The sequence below is a fragment of the Thalassophryne amazonica genome, chromosome 10, assembly GCF_902500255.1.
Source record: "Thalassophryne amazonica chromosome 10, fThaAma1.1, whole genome shotgun sequence".
Taxonomy (NCBI): domain Eukaryota; kingdom Metazoa; phylum Chordata; class Actinopteri; order Batrachoidiformes; family Batrachoididae; genus Thalassophryne; species Thalassophryne amazonica.
The window spans coordinates 81492158-81515903 of record NC_047112.1 but is presented as its reverse complement, the minus strand read 5'-3'; the positions used below and the strand labels follow the sequence as shown (position 1 = coordinate 81515903).

At 40.0% G+C, this 23746-nt stretch overlaps 1 protein-coding gene across 9 annotated transcripts in view; it reads left to right on the top strand.

The window, feature by feature from the left end:
* mcf2l2 (MCF.2 cell line derived transforming sequence-like 2) overlaps positions 1-23746 on the top strand; it is a 373245-nt gene that overhangs the window by 41996 nt on the left and 307503 nt on the right. For 8 of the 9 annotated variants that reach the window (XM_034180353.1, XM_034180346.1, XM_034180350.1 and 5 more), the window contains exon 2: positions 21262-21345. In XM_034180353.1, coding sequence (XP_034036244.1) covers positions 21262-21345 — 84 coding nt within the window. Of the gene's footprint in view, positions 1-9590; positions 9695-21261; positions 21346-23746 lie in introns of those variants that run through there. The other variant, XM_034180347.1, reaches the window with a different exon arrangement.

Below are 23746 nucleotides of genomic sequence, written 5' to 3'. Positions count from 1 at the left end.
TATGAACTTTGATATCAGTAAAGACCTTCCTTTGACTTTATTCCCTGCCTCTGTCATTCTTTATTTCCGAGTCCCAGTTATGTGTTTGTGATCCACATTTGATCCATTGTGTTTTTCTTTCTTTTTTGAGGACTACTTGAGCTCCATCTCCCTCCTATTTGTATGATAAATGTTAAATGTTTGCACTGTAAACATTTACAAGTCCACTATCTGCAGATATGGAAAGCTCCACATGACTCCAGCGCTTTCATAAAAGCGTTTGCAGTTGCTGCTGTGCCTGGTATTGAAGATCTTCCGTACCAGGCACGGTTTATCAGAGTAGACCTAAAAATTGTCTTTGTGTTCGTCCTGTGCAGTCTGGTATTAATTTCAGACCCAGCTGGATAACAAAGGTCCAGAATAGCTGGTAACAGCTGTTTTTCAGATGAAGCTGATTTCCAGGTAGTTTCAAACATTGCTTCAGTTCCAGAATGAAACCATTATAGAAAGATCTCACCATCAAAGTAAAAAAAAAAAAAAAAAAAAAACATCTTAAGAGACTTTTTCAGCTTTCCCATGAACACTCAAATAATCTACTGTTACATCATATGTGACCAGGAAATAGTCATATACAGGGTGATGCATTCATGAACCGTACAACGCAGTTTTACATATACTCGGCCTCAGACTGACACGGGGCAACACTCATCCCTTTAAATATTGCAATCATCTTCTGATTAGAGGTTGTTATCATCATCATCATCATCATTATCATCACTTCTCTTCAACTGCAGTTGTTTTTACAAGGGTTTGTCAGTTGAATTTTTTTATAATCACATGAAAGCAACATTTGCAATAATGTTGCACTTTTGATTGTAGTGAAACAATACAGTAATTATACAATTTTGAAAAAAATCCAGATCAACAATGGATGGAGTAACTATCCCAAGAAGGTTTACGGCATCATTTCCTGCACTGAGTTTAATATTATATGCTATAATATATACAATAAGAAAAAATATTTTCAATTCACCATTCTTGTCCTGTGTTTTAGAAAGTGGTTGTCACTAATGTAAAGTGTTGTGTGTGTGTGTATATATATATATATATATATATATGCAACACTTTTGGTTTTGCTCCCATTTTGTATGAGATGAACTCAAAGATCTAAAACGTTTTCCACATACACAATATCACCATTTCCCTCAAATATTGTTCACAAACCAGTCTAAATCTGTGATAGTGAGCACTTCTCCTTTGCTGAGATAATCCATCCCACCTCACAGGTGTGCCATACCAAGATGCTCATTAGACACCATGATTAGTGCACAGGTGTGCCTTAGACTGCCCACAATAAAAGGCCACTCTGAAAGGTGCAGTTTTGTTTTATTGGGGGGGATACCAGTCAGTATCTGGTGTGACCACCATTTGCCTCATGCAGTGCAACACATCTCCTTTGCATCATCCGTGAAGAGAACACCTCTCCAACGTGCCAAACGCAAGCGAATGTGAGCATTTGCCCACTCAGGTCAGTTACGACGACGAACTGGAGTCAGGTCGAGACCCCGATGAGGACGACGAGCATGCAGATGAGCTTCCCTGAGACAGTTTCTGACAGTTTGTGCAGAAATTCTTTGGTTATGCAAACCGATTGTTTCAGCAGCTGTCCGAGTGGCTGGTCTCAGACGATCTTGGAGGTGAACATGCTGGATGTGGAGGTCCTGGGCTGGTGTGGTTACACATGGTCTGTGGTTGTGAGGCTGGTTGGATGTACTGCCAAATTCTCTGAAACGCCTTTGGAGACGGCTTATGGTAGAGACATGAACATTCAATACATGAGCAACAGCTCTGGTTGACATTCCTGCTGTCAGCATGCCAATTGCACGCTCCCTCAAATCTTGCGACATCTGTGGCATTGTGCTGTGTGATAAAACTGCACCTTTCAGAGTGGCCTTTTATTGTGGGCAGTCTAAGGCACACCTGTGCACTAATCATGGTGTCTAATCAGCATCTTGGTATGGCACACCTGTGAGGTGGGATGGATTATCTCAGCAAAGGAGAAGTGCTCACTATCACAGATTTAGACTGGTTTGTGAACAATATTTGAGGGAAATGGTGATATTGTGTATGTGGAAAAAGTTTTAGATCTTTGAGTTCATCTCATACAAAATGGGAGCAAAACCAAAAGTGTTGCGTTTATATTTTTGTTGAGTATAGTGTGTGTGTGTATATATATACACACACACACTATAGATATATATGTGTACACACACACACACACACACACACACACACACACACACACACACACACACACACACACACACACACAGAGCGGGTAAAATAAGTATTGAACACATCACTTTCTCAGTAAATATATTTCTAAAGGTCCTACGACATGATGTTTTGACCAGATGTCGGCATCAACCCAACTAATACAAACAGGAAAAGAAACCAAAACAAATATGTTTTGTGCAAAAAATGGAATGACACAGGGAAAAAGTTTCAAGATGCCTCCTGTGTGGACACACAAACAGTTTTCAAATCTTGTAGGTTCTGTGGACCTCTTCTATGAACTTTGATCTTTAGTTCTTTCCATAGATCTTCTATTGGTTTCAAGTCAGCTGATTGGCTGGCCACCCTGGTTTCATCTTCATCATCCTGGTAGATGGCAGCAGATTTTTTTTCAAGAATGTCTCAGTACATTTTTCTATTCCTCCTTCCTTCAATTATATGAATTTTACCAGTGCCACCTACTGAAAAACATCCCCACACCATCATGTTCCCACCTCTAAGCATCACTGTTGGTATGGTGTTTTTGGGGTGATGTGCAGTGCCATTTATGGTATGTATTATGGCATCCAAAGAGTTAAATTTTGGCCTCATCTGACCAAAATATATTCTCCCAGTATTTCACAGGTTTGTCTAAATGTTGTGCAGAAAACTTTAAATAAGCTTCAAGCATACTCTTTCTTGTGCTGACAAGGGGATCCATGGGCTCTAGATTGGGTTGTGTTTATAAAATAGGTAGCTGACATTTTTCAAGGGTGGTAATAAATTATGCAAAGTTTTTATAATGATTTTAGAGTCCAGAATGTATTTATCAACATCCATTGTTCACTGTTGTTACGTTATATCCATAATTTCTCCAAAAATATTAGTCCTATCAGTGGAACATTGATAGTTGTTGTCCATTCAACTGCTCCTGTTTTGTTCGGGGTCACCACAGTGGATACAGGCAGATCTGAATCGGTATTTGGCACAGGTTTTACGCCGGATGCCTTCCTGACGCAACTCCAGTTTCACCTGGAGAAACACACAGCCGCTGGTGTTCCAAAGAGGTCTCCCATCCAAGTACTAACCAGATCCTGCACTGCTTAGCTTCTGAGATCTGACGGGATCAGGCTTACACAAAGAAGTTTACACTCATGTAGTAAAACTTGCATTTTTTATGCAACTCAATGTTGTGAAGTCAGCAATGAGTCATGCTGTGTTTGCTGTTAGTCATTCTTACTTTGAATTTTTCATCTCAACTCTGCATCTCATCATATGATGGTGACTAGTGTACATGTGTGTGTACGTGTGTGTGAGCCCTGTTATCAGCAGATCCGGTCATTAGACATCCTCTGATTGTCTTCCCTTACTGACGCCTTCTTCCTGAGAGCCAATAGGAAGCCTCCTTCCCCTAGAACCCAGGGAATGACCACCCAAAAATAACACAAACTGTACAACATGTGTACGTGTGTCTTTTCTCTGTTGTTGAACTTTGCAGCAAATGTATCAATATTGAAGACAATCAGTATTCGCCATATAGACATTTTCATATTTAAATCTACCCTGGATGCAGATCCAGGATCATTTGTATAGAGTATTTTAATAATTACATAGATCCATCATGTGGGTCACAGTCGAAGTGTACCTAGGACAAAAATTACAGACCTCTCCATTCTTTGTAGGTCAGAAAACTTGCAAACTCGACAGTGGATCAAATACTTATTTGCCTCACATATTACTGCTACTTTTCTTCTTGCCTGCAGCTGGGGCTGTGTGAGATAATGTGAGTGAACAAGGGATTGTTTCAGTTTCAAGAGGTACAAATGTTAAACAGGATTTGAAATAGTATGCGCTGATAATAAATGTATAACAACTTCTACTTTGATACAAAACATTTTACAAACAAAAATCACACACTCCAAACATATAACAGCCAAAGAAAGATGACTCTAAATGCATCACAGCGCACAAACAGAAGAACAGTTTCCCGTTGAAAGTAGTGCTATCATGACTCACAAAAGAATGCAGTATGCATGTAGGTGTAAATCCAGCTGTCATGGTAACTTTAAGCACTATGTCTTTTTTCCACACTACACATGTGCTTGGTCTCCTTGCGTGCATAAATGCAGTTAATCACCAGAAAACCTCTCCACACATTTCACATACATCCATTCAGTTCCACAGTGATGTGCACCTTGGACTCCAGTTGAAAGAGGATAGTTGGTGACACCGTGTTTTGCCATTTTCATGATGTACTTACAAAATGCTCAAAGCACCCTCTTGTATAATGTGGCGTTCTAACCTTGCTCCTTTATGCATAACGCTCAGGTTTGCATTCAGAACATGCACCCTCTTGATAACAGTGTGTGTGCTTGGACACACCCTAAATGGATTTGCAGTATGCATGTTCAACCTCAAGACAGGGTTTTTGGACAACAGTAACCTAATGTGATGATTGGATATCTTTGGTACCACGTCTCTATGAAGAATCCTTGAGTGCCACTGGAATCACTTTGTGTCCAAACAGCTATGACTCAGGGAGCCCTTGATGAAGCATACAAGTTACAAATTAAGCATGATCCAGCACATAGGTGCCAAAGTGCTGAGGACCTCGGTAGTTGGCAAAGCCCAAGGTGGTACTCATACATCACCTGGTTGCAGCAGATAAATAGCTACTTCCAGGAGGATGTGATGGACTGGGGGTCTACCTGGATTGTTTCCAATCAGGAGGCAAGGCAGTTTCCGTGCATGGTGGATAGCTGTGTTATGCTTGAGATAGCACGTGCTTGACTGAGCTTGTACACACCCCCCATTTTGAGAACCACTGCACTACTGCATTGGGATCTATATTCACCAAGATTCCATCTGTTTTTGTCTGTTTTCAGGTGTGTGTGTGCATGAGTTGCACCAGTCGCATTTTTTTAAACACTTCTTTTACTGAAAGTTGTTTTTGGAATGTTCCACAAAGTGAGAAAGAATTATGTCCATCCACTTCATCACACATAAAGTCTGAAAATACAGTAATGTAAAGAAAATAGTGTTTATGCTGCTACAGGAAGCTTTTGGGTTCTCAGAACACGTCCGGCAGTTTGAGCCGCATTGTGTAGAAAACAATGTGTGTGTGTGTGTGTGTGTCTAAATGTGCATGAGCAGTTTCTTATATGCATCACTGCAGCATGTGGTTCTACTGTACGTAGGCTATAAATAAAGTGAAGACTCAGGGAGTGCATAGCTCCCTCAAGGAAAAATGCTTAAAATCTGGTAACTACAGGGCACAGAAATGAAAAAATCTAAGCCCACAATGGTTAAAGGCTCTAAGTACCAAGAACCCTCTCTTCTCCAAAATTAGCTAGTGAAATATGTATATACATGTCTACTTGTTAATTATTGGCTTATTTGTTCTTCATCTGGGCAAAGCCGTGTACCACTGCTAGTGTTTTTTTTTTTAATAAAAAATCTCAAGGATTATACTGCAGTGGTATTCATAACATCTACTGTAAGAAAGTGAATCACAAAACATGGAACACTCTTCTATCACTGAAGCACTGATGCACAACTCCAGATTTTGCAGAATAAAACAGTTTGCCTGAGGAAGGTGTGAACTTTTATCATTCAATCATTTAGCTAGTTAACACATCAAGCATAAGATAAAGATTGCAGTTGTATACTGGACCAGGATAATTACGGTGTTCATCTAGCAGTCCCCTGTCTGAGCACATTTTGTATTGCCACAAGTCACATAATGATGAATTGTGGGTCAGGGCCTGGTTTCATAAAACAGTCTAAACTTGTTTAGTGGACTAAACTCACTTAGTCGACACATTAGTCATTGCACAAAGCACTTACTCAGCTAAACGTTTGCGTTACCCGACTGGTACAGAGGAGGCTAATCTTATTTTAGCCAACAAAACTTCAGTGTCTTACCTCACAAAAGGCAGCTGGAGGAGGAAGGAGAGACTTGCGGTGGGATCGGAATAATCCATTGGAGATATTTACAGATGCCGAGGCGGACTCAGCCATGTTTGTAGCAGACAGACCAACCCGGAAGTAAACAAAACTGTTGCGCATTGGAGGTGTTTCTTACCAACGGCACTCGGAAGGCTGCTATAACTGTGAAAATGGTCGACTAATGTAAGACTGCTAATCTACAAGTTTAGTCGTAGATGTGAAATGGCGATTAGACAGGTAATGATGGGCTACTAACCTTAGTCAACTAAGTAAGCTTGGTAGACTAAAAGATTAGACTGCCGCATGAAACCGAGCCCATGTTGCGCTCTGGACCTGTTATTATCCGGATGCTAACTTTCATCATCTCTGTTTGAATGTTTGACAATTGTTGTGCTTTGATTATTTGATTTTTGTTATTCTTAGTATGACCAAAGCAGGTGGCCACCCATTTGAGTCTGATCTGCTTGAGGTTTCTTCCTCAAAAAATGCCTGTGGGAATTTTTCCTTATCACTGTTGCCTACGTGCTTACTCAGGGAGTGGACAAGGTCAGACTTTACCGTTGTGAGGCCCCTTTGAGCAGCTTATGTTGTAGCTTATTTAGCGCTATATAAAGGAACTAGGGTGTTGCACGAGGAATCCACGGGTTCTAGCTTGGGTAGTGTTTATAAAATAGGTAGCAAAGTTTCTATAATGATTTTAACTGAAAGTTTTGTGAATAATTGTATTGATTATTTGTCACATTTAGTTGATGTCATGTTTTACAACTGGCAAGGTTGAGATATTTCCTTTGTTCAGAGCTTGTCTGGTTACCACAGAGTAATAAACCACTTGTGTTAGTCCTATCAACTTTCCATTTTCACGGTGTTCATCCTTGATCCAAAACACATAAGCATACCAAACAGCAAATTTCAACTCTCCCCAGTTTCTCCGTGATCAAAGTTACATGCAGGCACACACGTACACAGAGGCTACTTGGCTTTTAATATAAAGACTGAATTGAAGTGTAGTTTCTTCATCAGGCACGTCATCAATTTGAGCATCACATCTTTCCAGCTGGAATCCTCCTAATTTTCTGATCTCATCAGCAGTGATGCACCAGTTTAGGGATGGGAACTGGTAAGAATTTACATGATTTCAATACCATTATTAGTTCCGCTTATCTGCCAATTTGTTATTAGTTCCCGATCAATATTCTTTGTGGAGAAATGTAGGCCTATACAGGTTTTGAGCAACAGTGCAGTTGTTTTCCTTGTTGCTTGATGCAGAGGTTGACGTCAGCCATGACATCATGACACATGAGTCTTTACAACGTGTAGCAATCAGAAAAACATGGCTTTGGTAAAGGCCCATTTATGCTCCATTTACGCACATACTGTAAATCTATAGTGCACTTCAAACCATGTAGCCATCACATACAATATTCAGATTCCTCCACACATCCTTTACATAGGCATGGATGTTCCACTAGAGGGCATTGTAGACCGTTTTGAAAATTTCTGACAATATCAAATGTGATGGTATAAGTACTCCGAGGTGGCAGCGGTATAGATGGAGATGGTATGTGGATCCATTAAATAGTTCATGACAAGATTTTATCTATAAAACTCTCCTTAAAATAGTCATGGATTGGACTTTCGCTTTAAGGGTGTGTCTTGATTGAACTTCGGCTATAATGCCCTCTGATTCCCGTATATCTAAATTTTCAGAAAATGGACACAAATACAAACAAAATGTATGCGGAGTCCAGACAGAAGTCTCCACGTTGAACACAAAATATATGTAGTTATTGTTTGAGGCCACTGGTTAGCATTCTGTCTCACAACCATACAATAATACCAGAGCCACCAAGACAATGCTGTGAAATTGGTTAAAAAGATATTTAATATTTGTCTCTTTGTTCCCCTACTCCTCCTTTGTCCTTTGCCCACTTCTCACCAAGCTTTGTCTTTTGTTTAAGGTCAATCCCAAAATGAATGTGAAAGAGTTTAAGCAAAGGTAAAGTTATTGGGGACTTGCCAACCTCGTTAATCATGACGGACAAGCGAGCGGCCGTGCTTCTTGTTGCCGCTGTCTTGCCAATTTTCCGGTAGATCAGGGCAGCACATAAGCCAAAAAGTACCAGCCCTGCTACCATAAGACAAAAAATGAATAAATCCTCGATGCCCTCAACAGAGAAAGGGGTCAAGCATGCCACACGCCAGGAACTCCAGGAGTCGAGAACATAGCCTGTAGGATATGTTCCATCTGGGAAGGTAGGATCCCCCGGTCCTGACCTTCTTGTAGAAAAAATGGTGTCAATAGCGTTCAAAGACCAGCTGATCAATTCCATGGTTAATCCAATAGTAGTCCAATAGATCCAGTATCCAATATAATTTGAGGAATTCACAGTCTGGTGAAGTAGGGACTTGAAGGTTAAAAGCAGAGAACAGAGATAAGGGAGAGTGGAGGAGATGCAACCGCCCTCGTCGGAGTCCCAAGCTGTATTGGGTCTGTGCCGCATTATAGCACAGAGCTCCTGCACTCAACACCATGGTGGGTATTTTCACGGTGCGTCTGGTGCATGCCGTGGAATAATATCCTGGAGTTGCCCTCTTCTTTCCTTTTCCAATGCTACACGCTACACGATCTCCCCAGTATATAGACCCAGATGGAGTGTTATCACCTGTGTTGCACATAGGGGTGGAGAATAAGATGTACTTCTGTCTTGCGGACTGCACAAATCGTAGGTGTGGAGTACTTGTTTAGTACTTCTGAGGCACGGCACCTGTGCAATGACCGTGCATCTAACTGTTATCACAGTGCCCCGGCTTTGAGTTATCTTTTTCACAGACCGACAGACACACAGGACCGATTACAATACCCTGTTTTGCTGTAAAAATACTCCTTAGATGTTTTACGGCTATATCCACTGGTGCATAAATGGTACTGCTGTAAGCTGTATCTTACTGAGTTGTTCACCACAGTCCTCCACACACACATACTGGCCCTCTGACCAAAAAATGAAATGCACATGGATCCACACACACACACACTGACATACAAACAGACTGAAGCTCACGCCCTCCGGTTTGGGTTTCTTTTTGAAGCCGACTTTGACTCTCCTCCCTCTCTGACTGCTGATAGGCTGCCAGCTGCTCACAGAACAGCTGCTTTACCACAGCTGAACTGGAAAAAGTGACCAGAGAATGACAGAACAACTCCAGCAGCACACACACATGCGCTCCACAGAGCGGAGCGGCAGACTGGAGGAAGTGGGACAGATCGAGTTTGTCCTGGAGTCTAGAACAGTGAGATGCGATGATGAAGAAGCGGCTGCTATCGACGCGTTGAGGTTACTGCTGGGTGTTGGGTTGTCCACACTGAGGTGGAACGCCAACACATCACTGACATTTGCTTGGATCGCTGCTGTTTGTCGAAAGGATCTGCTGTCACGCCTGTGATTGAGTTCAGGGCAGGAAGGTCTTAAGATGAAGAGTGTCAGTCATGTGATAGGTAATAATTGCACGCACATACACACAAGATGCTCACAAAAGTATGAAAGCTTTAAAAGAAGAACATTCACAGCTCGGGCTGCAGTGACGCATGTTCTTTTGGTTTTATTTGTGGAATCACAAGTAAACATTGACTTAGAATGTTTTTTTTACGTATTAATTTTTAAGCAGTGGTTAGCTTTAGGTGAGTCTCATTTGGACAGCCGCTAATGTTAACCTGACGCTGTGTTCACATGTCGGTGGCAGAAAAACCGTTATAGCAAATTCCTTTTGTCTGAATGGTACATTGCGTTTATATAGCGCTTTTCCATCTGCATCAGATTCTCAAAGCGCTTTACAATTATGCCTCACCACCCTTTCACACAAACAAACACACATCGATGTCAGGGTGCTGCCATGCAAGGTGCTCACTACACACCGGGAGCAACTCAAGGATTAAAGACTTTGCCCGAGGGCCCTTAGTGATTTTCCAGTCAGACTGGGGTTTAAAACAAGGATCCTCTGGTTCCAAGCCCAACGCTTCACCACTAGACCATCACCTCCCCACATGACTGAAGGTGAGGATGGAAGATTTTTAACGCTAACAACACAGACAAGTCATTAATTTTCTATATCCGCTTACTCCACACAGAAAGAGCGAAAGCGAACACACAACCATCTTGCTGTGAGGCATCAGTGCAAACCACTATTCCACCATGCCGCCTTCAACACAGACAATAATTTACTAAATTGAAAGATGGCAATTTTAAAAAGTTAACTTTTTCTGAGGTTATAGTTTCATTCCTCTCTGTAATATCACGCAAATTATTAACATTTATCGGATTAAATCCAGGTGATGAAGATTACATTACATTAAACTTTACATTAAAAAGAATGGAACATCCAGTTTACATCTACTGCCTACAGGCTACATGTGAATGCAGCTTGACACATCTGCCTGCAGAACATGAAAAAAGTGGAGTTCAGCTTTACACCGGAAGCATGTGACCTCCACAAAAACCACCACCCTGACCCCAAGCTTAACCCTAATGCTTACCTTGATCCTAACATGTAACCAAACTCTATACCTTATACCTGAACCTTAATCAGAACCTTCACCACACTCTCAATAATCACTGGCACCTTCAGTGTGACTCCGAGTGTGGGGCATTTGGAGGTCACTACCTTTCAAAAACAAAAACAAACATCTTTACTCAAATTTAACTGATCACAATCAGTGCTGCCACAGTAACTTTGAAATTTACTTTAGTAGTTACTTTATACAGTTACTTTATACAGTTACTTCATTAGCAGCCACAGACAACTTGTCGGCAGCTGCTGAATGTAACTAAGAAAGTAACTAGTGATCTAATTTGGTTATTTTTAAGAGTGAGACTGTTGTGGTTCTGTCAGTGCTGGGGTTTTAGTTTTGTGTCTCCTCTCTGCTTCTCACATTTGTCCCCAGCTCGTATCTACTCTTATCGTATTTCTGCCCTCATCTCTTTGTGTTATGTCCTAACAGTTAATCCCAGCGTCTGTCTACTCTTATCTCCTTTTAGCTCCTGTCTCCTTGTTAGGTTATCACATCTTGTTTTTTCACCTTTTATCTTGTCAAGTAGTAGTGTCTACATTTGCCTTTTTTGTTCCTTAGTTTCTAGCACTGTCTGGCTATCTGCTGCCATCTGTTGTTCCCTTTTGTTCTCTTCAATTTCATATAGTGTCTGAATGTTTGCTGCCCTCTGGTGTTTTCTGACATCTCCTACACATCATTAGCCTTTGATTAAGTTCACCTGTTTGGGTCTGCACCTGTAACAATTAAGGCTGGCTATCTATAGTGACTCCTGCTTGTCCTCAGTTGTGGGCCCATTGCTTTTATGAATGTATGGCTTTGGTATATTATAGTTTGATGGCATCATTTCCATGGTGTTTCCAATTGCCACTCTTGGTAGTGAGTATGGTCTTGGTTTTTTGCAGTCTGGAGTTGAACTCATTACTCAGAACTCAAACCCAGAGAACAGAGCAAACTCAGAACAGACTTTCTGAGTTTGCTCTGTTCTCTAGGTTTGTACGACGGAGTTTTAGGGCAACATTGAATGTATTTATTTATTTATTTATTTTTTGGACTTTGAGAATAAAGTCGTAATATTACGAGAAAAAAGTCGTAATATTATGAGAAAAAAGTCATAATATTACGAGAAAAAAGTCGTAATATTACAAGAATAAAGTTATAATTTTACGAGAAAAAAGTCTTAATATTATATTATGACTTTATTCTCGTAATATTATGACTTTATTCTTGTAAAATTCCAAATTTATTCTCGTAATATTACGACTTTATTCTCATAAAATTACGACTTTAGTCTCATAATATTACGACTTTTTTCTCAAAGTCTTAAAATTACGACTTTATTCTCGTAATATTACGAGTTTATTCTTGAAGTCTTAAAAAAACTAATTCTATGTGGCCCTAAAATGCCGTCATAGGTTTGAACCTTTTTGTTAAGAAGAAAAGACTTGGTTGAGTCTTGTCTTTGTGTTTGTATTCCACTCCTAAGAAGAGACATTCTTTAGTTGTACATAGTCTGATTTTTACTCTTATGAAGCAGCTTCTTCAGTTTGTGTGTCACTTTTTGATAAAGAAGATTCCTGAGTTGATTCCCACCTCTGAAGACAGACTTCTCAGTTTGCACTCCTTTTTATGAAGAACAGTTCCTCAGTGTAATTGTTTTTGTGTTGACACTTGTCTCCCTTGTAGAAAGGAACTCTGTTTTTGTTGAGCTCACCATCTTTGAAGAAAAGAAACTCCTTGGTTATTTCTGTCTATGTTTGGAATTCTCCAGTCTTGAGGAGAAGACTTCTTAGCTTGATCACTCTGGTATGAAGATTCTTCATTTTGGTTGCACCAGTTTATGAAGAGGATTTCCTCCACAAGTTTTGTCTCCACTACAATGGTTTGAATCTCATTTGTGCTTCATAAAACTGTGCTTTAAAGCCATCCTTTGTGTCTGAGCTGACCTGCATCCTGGGGTTCTACTCTGACTGCTTAGTTCTGGTTCTAGTTCACTGCCGTAACTCCCAACCCTCACAGAGTACTCAGAAAAGTAACTTAGTTACTTTGCTATTTACTCAATCTTAAGAGTAACAAAGTTAGATTATTAGTTACAAGTTGTCGGCAGCTCCTAATGAAGTAACTGTGGCAACACTGATCGCAATATTATATGACTGGCTGCCTCACCTTTTGAAGCGCTGCTAAATTAAAGGTTATTAAATTTTCCTTGCAGCGTGACTATGAAATTAATATCCAAAATAACAGTGGGTACAAGTACAAGACATGCCCAATGGCATGTCACACTCGGCTACAGACTGCCATCAAATGGCCATTTTTGAAACTGTGTGATGGGGATCAGGAGTGATTAGTCATCTCGAGACTTGGTTTAGACACCATACTCCTTATGGGTTGCCAGAATATCTGCCTCTATCTCACCCTGTCTTCTTCATCTCCCTCTATCATGTCAGCCACCTACATGTCCTCCCTCAGCACATTCATAAACCTCCTCTCTGGTCTTCCTCTTTTGCCCGTCAAATCAGTCCTCAGCATCCTTCTCCAGATTTTCCCCTTATCCCTCCTCTGCACATGCCCAAACCATTTGTCTCCCCTTTGTAACGTGGTCTCCTGCGCTGTCCCATAACATGTTAATTCCTAGTCCTGTCTGTCAACATCACTCCCAAGGAAAATCTTTTCCTTTCTGCTCCAAATCATCACTTGATATTTTAGTTATTACCTCTGTCAAGGATGTAAAGTTTTCACCTGTTTGTCTAATAGCAGGATAACTATAGTTCCCATATGGTCCAGCAGTTAGGATTCCTGGTTTCACCCATGTGTCCCGGGTTCAACTCCCGGTATGGGAATAAATATTTGGGTGGTTAGCACTGTTGCCTCACAACAAGAAGGCTGTGGGATCGCTTCCCACCTACTCCTTTCTGTGAGGAGTTTGCATGTTCTCCCTGTACCTGTATAGGTTTCCTCCCAAAATATGCTTATTTAGGATCTGTCATTGACCAAGGCAATGTCTCTACATCTGGAGTTGGTCCCTGGGTGCTGGACTGTGGCTGTCTACTGCTCCTAGTGGTTGGATTGTTTCTAACTGCAGTTAAGATGGTTAAATGCAGCAGACAAATTTTGTTGAATGCATGTACAATAAAGGCCCTTCTTCTTCTAATTAAAATGTATTTAACAACTTTCAATAAAGTTAGGTGACCAGTGAAATAACTTTGCTTTGGAGGTGATCTGGAAGATTTTCTTGAACTGAAATCCAGAAGAATGTTTGGAATATAGCATTTTACTCAAGTTTTCAGAGGGTGATGATGAAATTTGGTGAAAATAAGAATGGATAATGTCCTCGAAAATGAAGATCTTATTGCATCTGCCAAGGACATAATACAATCATCTGCCTTTATTTCTGTCTGTTAGCAGGATTACCTCAAAACTGCTGAATGGATTTTGATGAAAGTTTCACTACGGATAGATATTAGGCCATGGAAGACTCCATTAAATTTTGAGGTGATCCGGATTGTGGATCAAGATTTCACTTGATGGCTTTGAAGGATTACATCAAAACTACTTCAGTTTCTCACCAAATTTGCACCACAGATATTGGGGCACTGAATTTTGGCGGTGATCCAGATCGGCGGATGTCAGAAATCTCTGATGCTCTTTTTGTGAATTTGATCTGGAGCATATTTTTGGTCCAGGTTGCAGAAGAAGCATTTTCAAGCATTCAGGAACATTTAATTCAAAAATTAAATGTTCAGTCATAGATAGTCCAAACTATACCTTTTTGGAGTCTTTATGATCAGACAAATAATGTGGTATAGCTTTCCAATATGACTGTAACATTTTTCAATTTTGACCGGTATGTAATTTTAAATTGACCCCTACCTGGTTGCCTATTGAAAATTCAAGTGGTACTCAGTTTTTTCAAAAGAGTAACGTTAAGGAGTATTTGTGCCAACATTGGTGCTTGTATGACCATTTGAAGGATTTTTCTGTAAATATTCTGTTATCTAATGCACTACAAGTGAAAGTATTTTGGCAGTGGGGGTTTGTTTTACCATCTAATAAATTTCTAAAAACATTTTATTGTTTTATAGCTGTCAGTTATTGAGAAACCTATTATAGAACGGTTCCGCACAATCAAATCCTAGTTCTCATGAACATGTGTTTACCTGAAATATTAAATGTGACAACAGCTGTATAATATCAGCTGAACAACATTTATATCTAATAAAATTTCCAATGAGTTGAAAACATACAGAAAGTAGCCTTCTGCGTCTTGGTGTTGAGTCGCATCAAGCTTTGGCAGTCTTACTGGAGTAGTGACTTAAGACGATGACTGGATGTGTTTTGAAAGTCTCTGTAGAGACTCTTTGGGTGCCGCTGGAATGCCTTTGTGTCAAATGAGTGGTTACTCTAAAAGACTGCTGATTTGCCTGGATGGTTGCCAATGAGGACCCAGGATTGTTCCGTAGGGTTGTGGATGTGGTCACCCACTGCACAAGAGTCTGTTCCGAGACACTCTTATATAGTAGATGTGAGCTTAATGACCTGTACTGCAACCCTGTCCCACTGCCCAAATATTTTTTAAACTTAATGTGACACGTCGTCGTTGTTTTCTCTCCCTTTTTTCCATTCTGCCAGTCTTTTCCGTTACTGTGTGTCAGTGCTGTGAGTTAGTCTCTCAAATATTTTCTTCCACTTTTAAAAAGCTGACGAAGGAACTTCACTTTTTCCACTTAATGACAGACAAATACTCTAATGCTTTGCAACAGGCCAGTGTGTAATGGTTTTTTTGTCTTTAGACATTGGACATGGTTCATAGCAATATAACATTTTAGACCAAGTTAACTGGAGTACAGTAAAGTAGTTTGAGTAGCCATCCTCAGCAACCACATCTCTGTTGTGTGGCTAGGATCCTGTATTAGTCCTAACTATCCATTATTGCTAAATAATAATGAAGTCCCTTTGGCTGCTCCTTTGTTTACACTTGGGGGTCACCACAGCAAATCCGAAGTGGATCTGCATGTTGAATTGGCACAAATTTTACACCAGATGCCCTTCGTGACCTAACGCCACATTACATGAAGGAATGTGGCAGGGGTGGGGTTTGAACCGGGAACCTTCTGCACTTGAGCCAAGTGCACTAACCACTTGGGCACACCTCATAATAATATTAAATGAATACAAAGTTGAACAGAACTTTGAGTTTCCAATAGAAAGATGAATTTCCACTCTGTGGACAATAAAGGTATAGTTATCACATATTACAACAAAAATCTGCCCTGTACTCATAAACCAGCCCTCATGAGATACAAGGAAAAATAGGGCTGATAAATCATACACTTGTTCCATCAATTTTACTACCCTGGAAACTGTGGCAATAAAATCAGGGCGATACAAATCTTAAAAGAGGGCGATACAAAAAAGACATTGAAAATACCAGGCTTTGTATCATCCTGCTTTTCATCCAATCAGGAGCCTCCATTTCTTGGCCCCACGAATGACACCCCCCCATTTTGTGTTACCCTGGTGACTGGTGCAGGATCCTGATACAGGATCCAGATTATTTCATTCAACCAAGATTTCTGATCAAGGTGAGAGAGTTTTAGCCTCCCTAGCAGGGAAAATTCTACAACTTGAGTCTTACAATGAAATTGTGAGATGTCAAGATGTTAGTGGACGCTCATGACTTTATAGAGAGACATAAGAACATTCAGTAACACTTTACTTGAAGGTATTGTCATAATAGTGACATGACACTGTCATAACTGTTTCATGACAGTGTCATAAATATTATGTCAATGTCATAAATGTTTATGACTGCTGTCATTAAGTGTCATTCAGTTTTTATAATGACAAGTTGACAACTTGGCATACAACCCAAGACCAAAAAGGCCATGTCATTTTGATTAAAGTCAAGTTGTTATAATCAACATTACCCAAAAAATGTCATCTTGTCATCATTAAAACCAAATGACACTTAATGACAGCAGTCATAAATGTTTATGACATTGACATAATGTTTATGACACCTCCATGGCAGTAACATGTCACTTTTATGACAATACCTTCAAGTAAAGTGTCACCAAACATTCAGTAATTTACATTTCTACATGATTCATGTGTATGATTATTCATTAACTATTTTGATGATTATATAGATCAGACCTATTGTGTTATGCTATTTATTATTAGCACAAGTATTGAATGAACATTGCTGGTGTAGTGAGTAAATGAGTTGTAGTTGATGATAATTATATAGTTCTTGCTCTTTATTTTTGTTGTAATGTGTGATAAATATCTTATTACATGTCTGTTTATGTATCATGCCCCTCGTATCTGTATCAGCCCGAGTCCAAATGCAACTTGCATGATCTCAGTCATTTCAACTCAGACTAGCATTAATGCATAGCTTAGCATAAATCTGAGTGACAGTTTGTGAATTTAACACACTGCACTAATCATTGGAACTGAGCCAACTTTTCAATGAATGGAAATTATTACCACCGGCAATGAAGTTGGATGAGGTAATGGTATCGCCCCTGTTTGTCTGACTGTGAACAGCCTGGAGCCCCTAATTTTTTTGTATATCATTATGAAATTTTTGCTGACGATTCATATCCTGATAGATAAGAACTGACTCAGTTTTCAAGGTCATAGGTCAACAGGCAAAGTTAGGAAAAAGCTTGGAAAATTGGAAAAATCCCTATCTTTAACATTGAATGAATTTTCAAAAATTCATAACTCTGTCAAAAAAGATCAAATTTCTTTAATATTCGAGAGCATTATGAAGGATGGTATCTGTTACCTAATGACAACGTTTGATCCGGATCTGATCCAGATTACAGATTTTGTGGCCATTTAAATTTAACATTGAAAACCCCATTTAATGTACATGTCTACATTATATCTTAATTAAACATGCCTCAGTCACTCTCATATTTGAAAGTGAGGTGCAGACTGGCACTCACTATCGCCTTGAAAAGTTTGATCTGGACCTCATCTGGATTGTGGATTTTGTGGATATTTGAATTTAATATTGAAAAGCCCATTGAAGTCAGCTGTCCCCAGATTCCTTACATGAGCTGCTTTGGCTGTGTGACAAATTTTTATTTTTTATTTTTTTGTACATCAGACCTGTGCAGCTTGCAGGGATCTGATGTATTTTTTGTGTCTATATTTAAAAAATATAATAAGAGCTCTATCAGATTTCATTATCATGTAAAATACAATTTGCATTAAATTAAATTTTATCTGTGTTGTGTAACTTTATGGCCTCATAACTTCTGACTGTTTTGAAAAGGATAAAAATCTTGGTTTCCAAAAGAATGGTGTATCTATATTATAATAGCCAAGTGACGTATGTGTTCATCTCAGTTTAACAGTGTTGTTAATGTAATTTATTTATTGTGTTTTTTGTAGTTAAATTGGTTGAGTCAGTTTAGTTAAGTAGCATGTTGCCATTACCATGAGTGATGTTTTCCACCACCATCTCTGTTTGTAGGTGTTTAAAATTAAGCGTGCATGCAAGCAATTTTGATCACAGACAAATTGTCAAGTGCTGACATTTGCCGTTTGGTATGCTTATGTATTTTGGGTCATGGATGAATGCAGGAAGATGATGGGAGTAATATTTGTACAGAAACTACATATATTAGTTAACAACACTGAACAATGGATGTTGATATTAACATTCTGTACTCGCATGCCATTCCAGCATGGGATGGTAAATCATCTATATATTAAAAGTGTGCGAGCATGTGTGCATGCGTGATTTTATTAAGTTCAATGTAAGTACATAATATAATTATGTATATGTTAAAAATACATGGATGACACAAGAAAGTTAAAACACTTATTTCCATTGTGGTCTATTTAAAAAACATCAAATGACAAAATAGAAGTAATAATAAAATGAAATAATAATAATCGGAATAGTGTCTATATGATAACAAGAACCTAAACAATTTATAGTAAAAATAGTTGAATTCTTGTTGAAAAAAGTGTTGAATTCTTCTAATAAAAACGGTTGAGGTCTAAGGTCGAAGCTTCTAAAAACATTCTTGACTCTCAGTCCATTCTAACTCATTATAGAAACTCTGCATAATTTATTACCACCCTTGAAAAATGTCAGCTAACTATTTTATAAACACTACCCAATCTAGAGCCTGTGGATCCCCATGGGCAATGCACTAGAATTAGTATAGGCACAGTGGCTTAGTGGTTTGCTCTGTTGCCTCACAGCAATAAGGTTGTGGGGTCGCTTCCTACCTGGTCCTTTCTGTGTGGTGTTTGCGTGGGTTCCCCCTAGGTACGCTGGCTTTCTCCCACATACACATATGTGCAGATTAGGTGAACTGGTGACTCTAAGTTGACCATAGTGTGTGTTAGTGTGAATGAGTTTGTTTGTCTATGTGTGGTCCTGCGATAGACTGGTGTCTTGTCGAGGGTAACCTGGACAGGATCTCCGCTGCCCCGTGACCCTTGTTTGTAGTAAATGGGTTTAGAAAATGAATCATCAGTGTCATGTTCAGGATCCAACGATTGTCTGTCCATATCAGCGTACAACCAGATCTGGTAGCCAAAAAAGGTATTTTTAGGCACAGGTGGCCCATGAGAAGGGATGAAGGATTGGAACATGGTTAGGGGTCTAAATTCACTTAAAATGGGCTATCGGACCTTGGCAGAGGTATGGAATATACTAAATGCCCTTCTAGGTGTACATGTGGTTTTCCATCTTCTAATATGTTAACTGTCTATTTTGGGAGGGCGGGGGCGGGGGGGTGCTATCACAAGACACTATTGATGACATACTGTAAAAGGAATGATCAGTTTTGGAAAAACTGGCGAATAATGATCTGTAGTTTTTCTTAAAAAGACAGTTTTTGGAAAGAAGACTTTAAATGGCAGCTGTTATGTTTTGAGCGATAGATTAAACCCCACGAAGTGCATTTCCGTCTGGGACGTGCTGTTCTTAATATCCTCGCTGAGTCAGCGGGCTCTTAGAACAGAGGTACATTGATAATGCTTCCATTAAAGGCCAGGCTCTCTATTATCAGTCATTGTCCTCTCTCTTCCTCTCTCTCTTCTCTCTCTGTCTGTCTACTGCTAACCCCCCCCCCCCCCCCCCTCCGCCGGTCAGCCCCCGGATTTCACCTCTGCTCTCCGGCCTCATGCCCTGGTTGGCCCCCGCTTGTTGCTCTGTCACTCGTCTTTTGGAGAATCTCTGTGTCGGTTGCTCCCCTCGTCTTTCCTTGGCTAAGGGTGGATAGTGTGGATCCCACTGGTATTTGGTTGCCTTGTTTCCCTCCTCCGGTCCCCCTCCTGCCCACCCGTAGTTGTCTGTGTCTGTGGTTGCCCCTCTCTGGGTCGTGGGGGTGGTTCGGCCTGCCAGGGTCAGCTGCTTTGGGTGGGGGGGTGCTGTCAGGTTTTGGCCCTAATCCAGCCCTGGGGCATCATCTTTTTTCCCTGTCCTCCTCTTTGCCACTTCTTTGATCATCAGTTTTGATTTTCTATTTGTTACTTCATAGTTTCTGTTTTGGTTTTCTGTTTATTATGTATGTTCAGTTATCATACTTGAGTCTTGTCTCTCTGTTTATTTTACATTTTATAGGTGTTCTATTTTGTGGTAGTTTTTCTTCAGCTGTGATTTTCCATGTTGTATCAGTATCACTTTAGTCACTCGCAGTTGTTCTGTTTCTACTCTTTCATGAATTTATTTTGTTTCACTCACGTTTGGATTTTAGGTTTCATTATTAGTTGTTCATCATTTGTCTGAGTCATGCATTTGTGTCCATCCGCCCGCCGTGCTTCGACACCTCAGTTCCTGACAGCCCAATTCCAAGATTAGCTTGTTAGCTTTAGCTTGTTTGGTAACTTTGAGATGGGGAGTGCAGAGGGTGTTTGGGGTTCATTTGTCCCATCATGTGTCTTTCTTCTTTGCAATTAAGATGAAACAAATAATCTTCTGTGCTTCACTGTTGTGCGTTCTTAATTTTCTGTCACAACCCAACATGATTCGCAAACTCAACAGACTGCTTATGTTATTAATCCTTTTTGGTTTTAATGTCTCTATACGTTTTTCCTCTATGTCCACAAAACAAATGTTAGTCATTTTTGTTTTATTCACCACTTTTGTACTCCGAGGTGTAATTACAGCAGCTACATAATGTGACCATTCAAACTTATTTTTACAGTGCAGTTAAGCTACGCACTGAGTAAAGCTGAATTATAGTGGTTTGTGTTTGTAACTGATAAAACAGTTTAGGATATATATATATATATATATATATATATATATATGTATGTATGTATGTATGTATGTATGTATGTATGTATGTATGTATATATTTATATGTATGTATGTATTGCATTCTGTTCTGTCCTCTTGTAATTTTAAGTAATCATTCCTACAAACCAACAATCAAGGCAAAAACACAGCCTCTGTGGTGGAAGTAATTATATTGTGCAGCAGGCGAGGGGGTGTGTCACATGTTTTTTTAATGCCTTTTTTTTCCTCTTCTTCTTGACAGATGAGATTATGCAGCAGGAGATCAGGCCCCTGCTGGCGGTCGACATCATCGAGCAGCTTCATCGTCAGTTTGCCTTGCTGTCAGGTATGTAACAAGTCGTCAGCTCATAGCCACCTTACAACAGAAAAAAATACACCTCACAAACAACACAACTGCTATATATTTAGAAGTGTTGCATTTTTTAAAACTTGAAATAACATAAAACATCATGATGATCTTTATTATTCTTGTTACAATGTCCTGATTTTTGTTAATTGGCAACATTTGGGAATCTATTATTTTAGTAATGACTTTTCATTTGGACAATTTGCCAAAAATTTCATTGTACTGACAGTAACAAGATACAGTGGCTTGCAAAAGTATTCAGCCCCTTAGTATTTCATGCATTTTAGTTTGTTTATGACATTTCAAATTCAAAAAATAGATCAGCCTTCTCAATATAAAAATTTATAAAATTATCTTCCTTAAACTCAAACTGAAAACAAATCTCTATAACTTGATATAAATTAATTAAAAATATAAAAGCCAAGATGACTGGTTGCATAAGTAATCAGCCCCTTTGGTATACGAATAATACCTGTAAATAATCATTTTAATTGCCAGTTTTCTTCAGACAAATCAGAAGATGGATACATGAACATTTCCACGTCACTGAATATGTCTTAAACATTATTTACATCAGTTATGAAGAAATACAAACAGTATGACACTATGGTAAATCTGTGTGGAGTAGATAGTTCTGAAAAACTGAGTGACTGTGCAAGAAGAACAGTGAGGAAAGACACCCAGACAACCTACAAAAAGTTTTAGGCTTCTGTGGCTGTGACTGAAGAAACTGTGCACAGTGCAAATTCTGCGTTTTGTATCTCCAGTTACAAAATTGCAAGATAGTATTTACTGTTTTGTTTTGTTTGGTGGATCATTAATAATATTTTTATTAAGTTTTTGTATATAACAAGACACACACACACACAAACAAACCAAAAACATGACAAACCCACAGGGCATATTTAAAGCATAAATAAGTACACTGCTGCATCAATGACAGTAACATCTTAACACAAATACTTAACAATGAGAGGTGGATGGCACTCTAAACTTCCTTACCAGTCAGGGTCAGTGCCATAATTAGAAAGATGAGCCAGAAATTTATTATGATTATCCATTATACCGTATCAAACTTTTTCCATATGTAAAATACCAATGAGCTCACTCAACCAAGTCTTCAACTGAGGCACAATATCTGACTTCCAGAGTCTTAAAATCAATTTCTTTGCAATTACCATCCCATACATAATTGTGCTCTGTACCGAAACACTCTAAGTAGTGAAGGAGAAATCCCAAACAATGCAATCTCCGGAACAGATTCAAACACATAGTTATACAGTACACTGTTGTGTGGGCCGCCAGAAGAGGAGGTACTGCTGGCCCACCACCAGAGGGTGCCCTGCCTGAAGTGCGGGCTTCAGGCACGAGGGGGCGCTGCCGCCACGGACACAGCCGGGGGTGACAGCTGTCACTCATTATCTCTTGACAGCTGTCACCCATCTACACTTCATCATCTCACTCCATAAAGACCGGACGTCATCTCCACCTCGTTGCCGAGATATCATCTACCTGTGAAGGTAATGTCTCTGCTGACTTAATACTGAATAATAGTCTGAACTCTTTTGCAGCCGTTTTCCTGTGGTGTGCCTTATCTGCTGGATTGGCGTTTGGTGTGAACAGCAACGGCTTCGCTTCACACCCAAACCAGATAGGTGGTTTATCAGGAGCTGCACGAGTGTGTGATTAGAGGTGGAGGTGACTTTCCACCTTCTGACGGTTTTTGTTACTGGGTGTGCACACACCCGCATCTCACTGTTTGTGCTCCTCGCCAGCAGTACCAGATCCGACAGTCGGGGACGGTGATCACCTGGGAATTCGGGACTTGGCGGCTCCAGTATTCACCGGGTTCTGTGGCGGTGGAAATTGTGTGGTCCCGGCTCTTCTCAGGACAGAAGTCTTCTATCCTCGAGCCTGCCCACACATCACCTTGGTGTATTGACTGCTATCAGATTCTGTGATTGTCTGTATAATCATTGTGTACATTCACAACATTAAATTGTTACCTTTTGGCTCATCTATTGACCGTTCATTTGCGCCCCCTGTTGTGCGTCCGTGTCACTACACTTTCCCCAACAGGATATCTCGGCCACGTCATGGATCCCAAGGGGCGTCAACCATCTGTTGGACAGCCAATGGAAGAACAGGGTGCACAGGCGTCGGCTGGAGGCGTGATTGGTGAGTTGCAGCACATCCTCACCGCTTTTACCGCTCGGATGGACCTGATGACCAAGCAAAACATCATCCTTAATCGTAGGATGGAGGCTCTCACCGCGCAGGTGGAAGCGTGTGCTCAGGGCGCTGCTGCAGCTCCTCCTCTTGCCGACCCGGTGCCGAATACAGACATTCCACTGGTCATTCAACGACCCCCCCCACCATC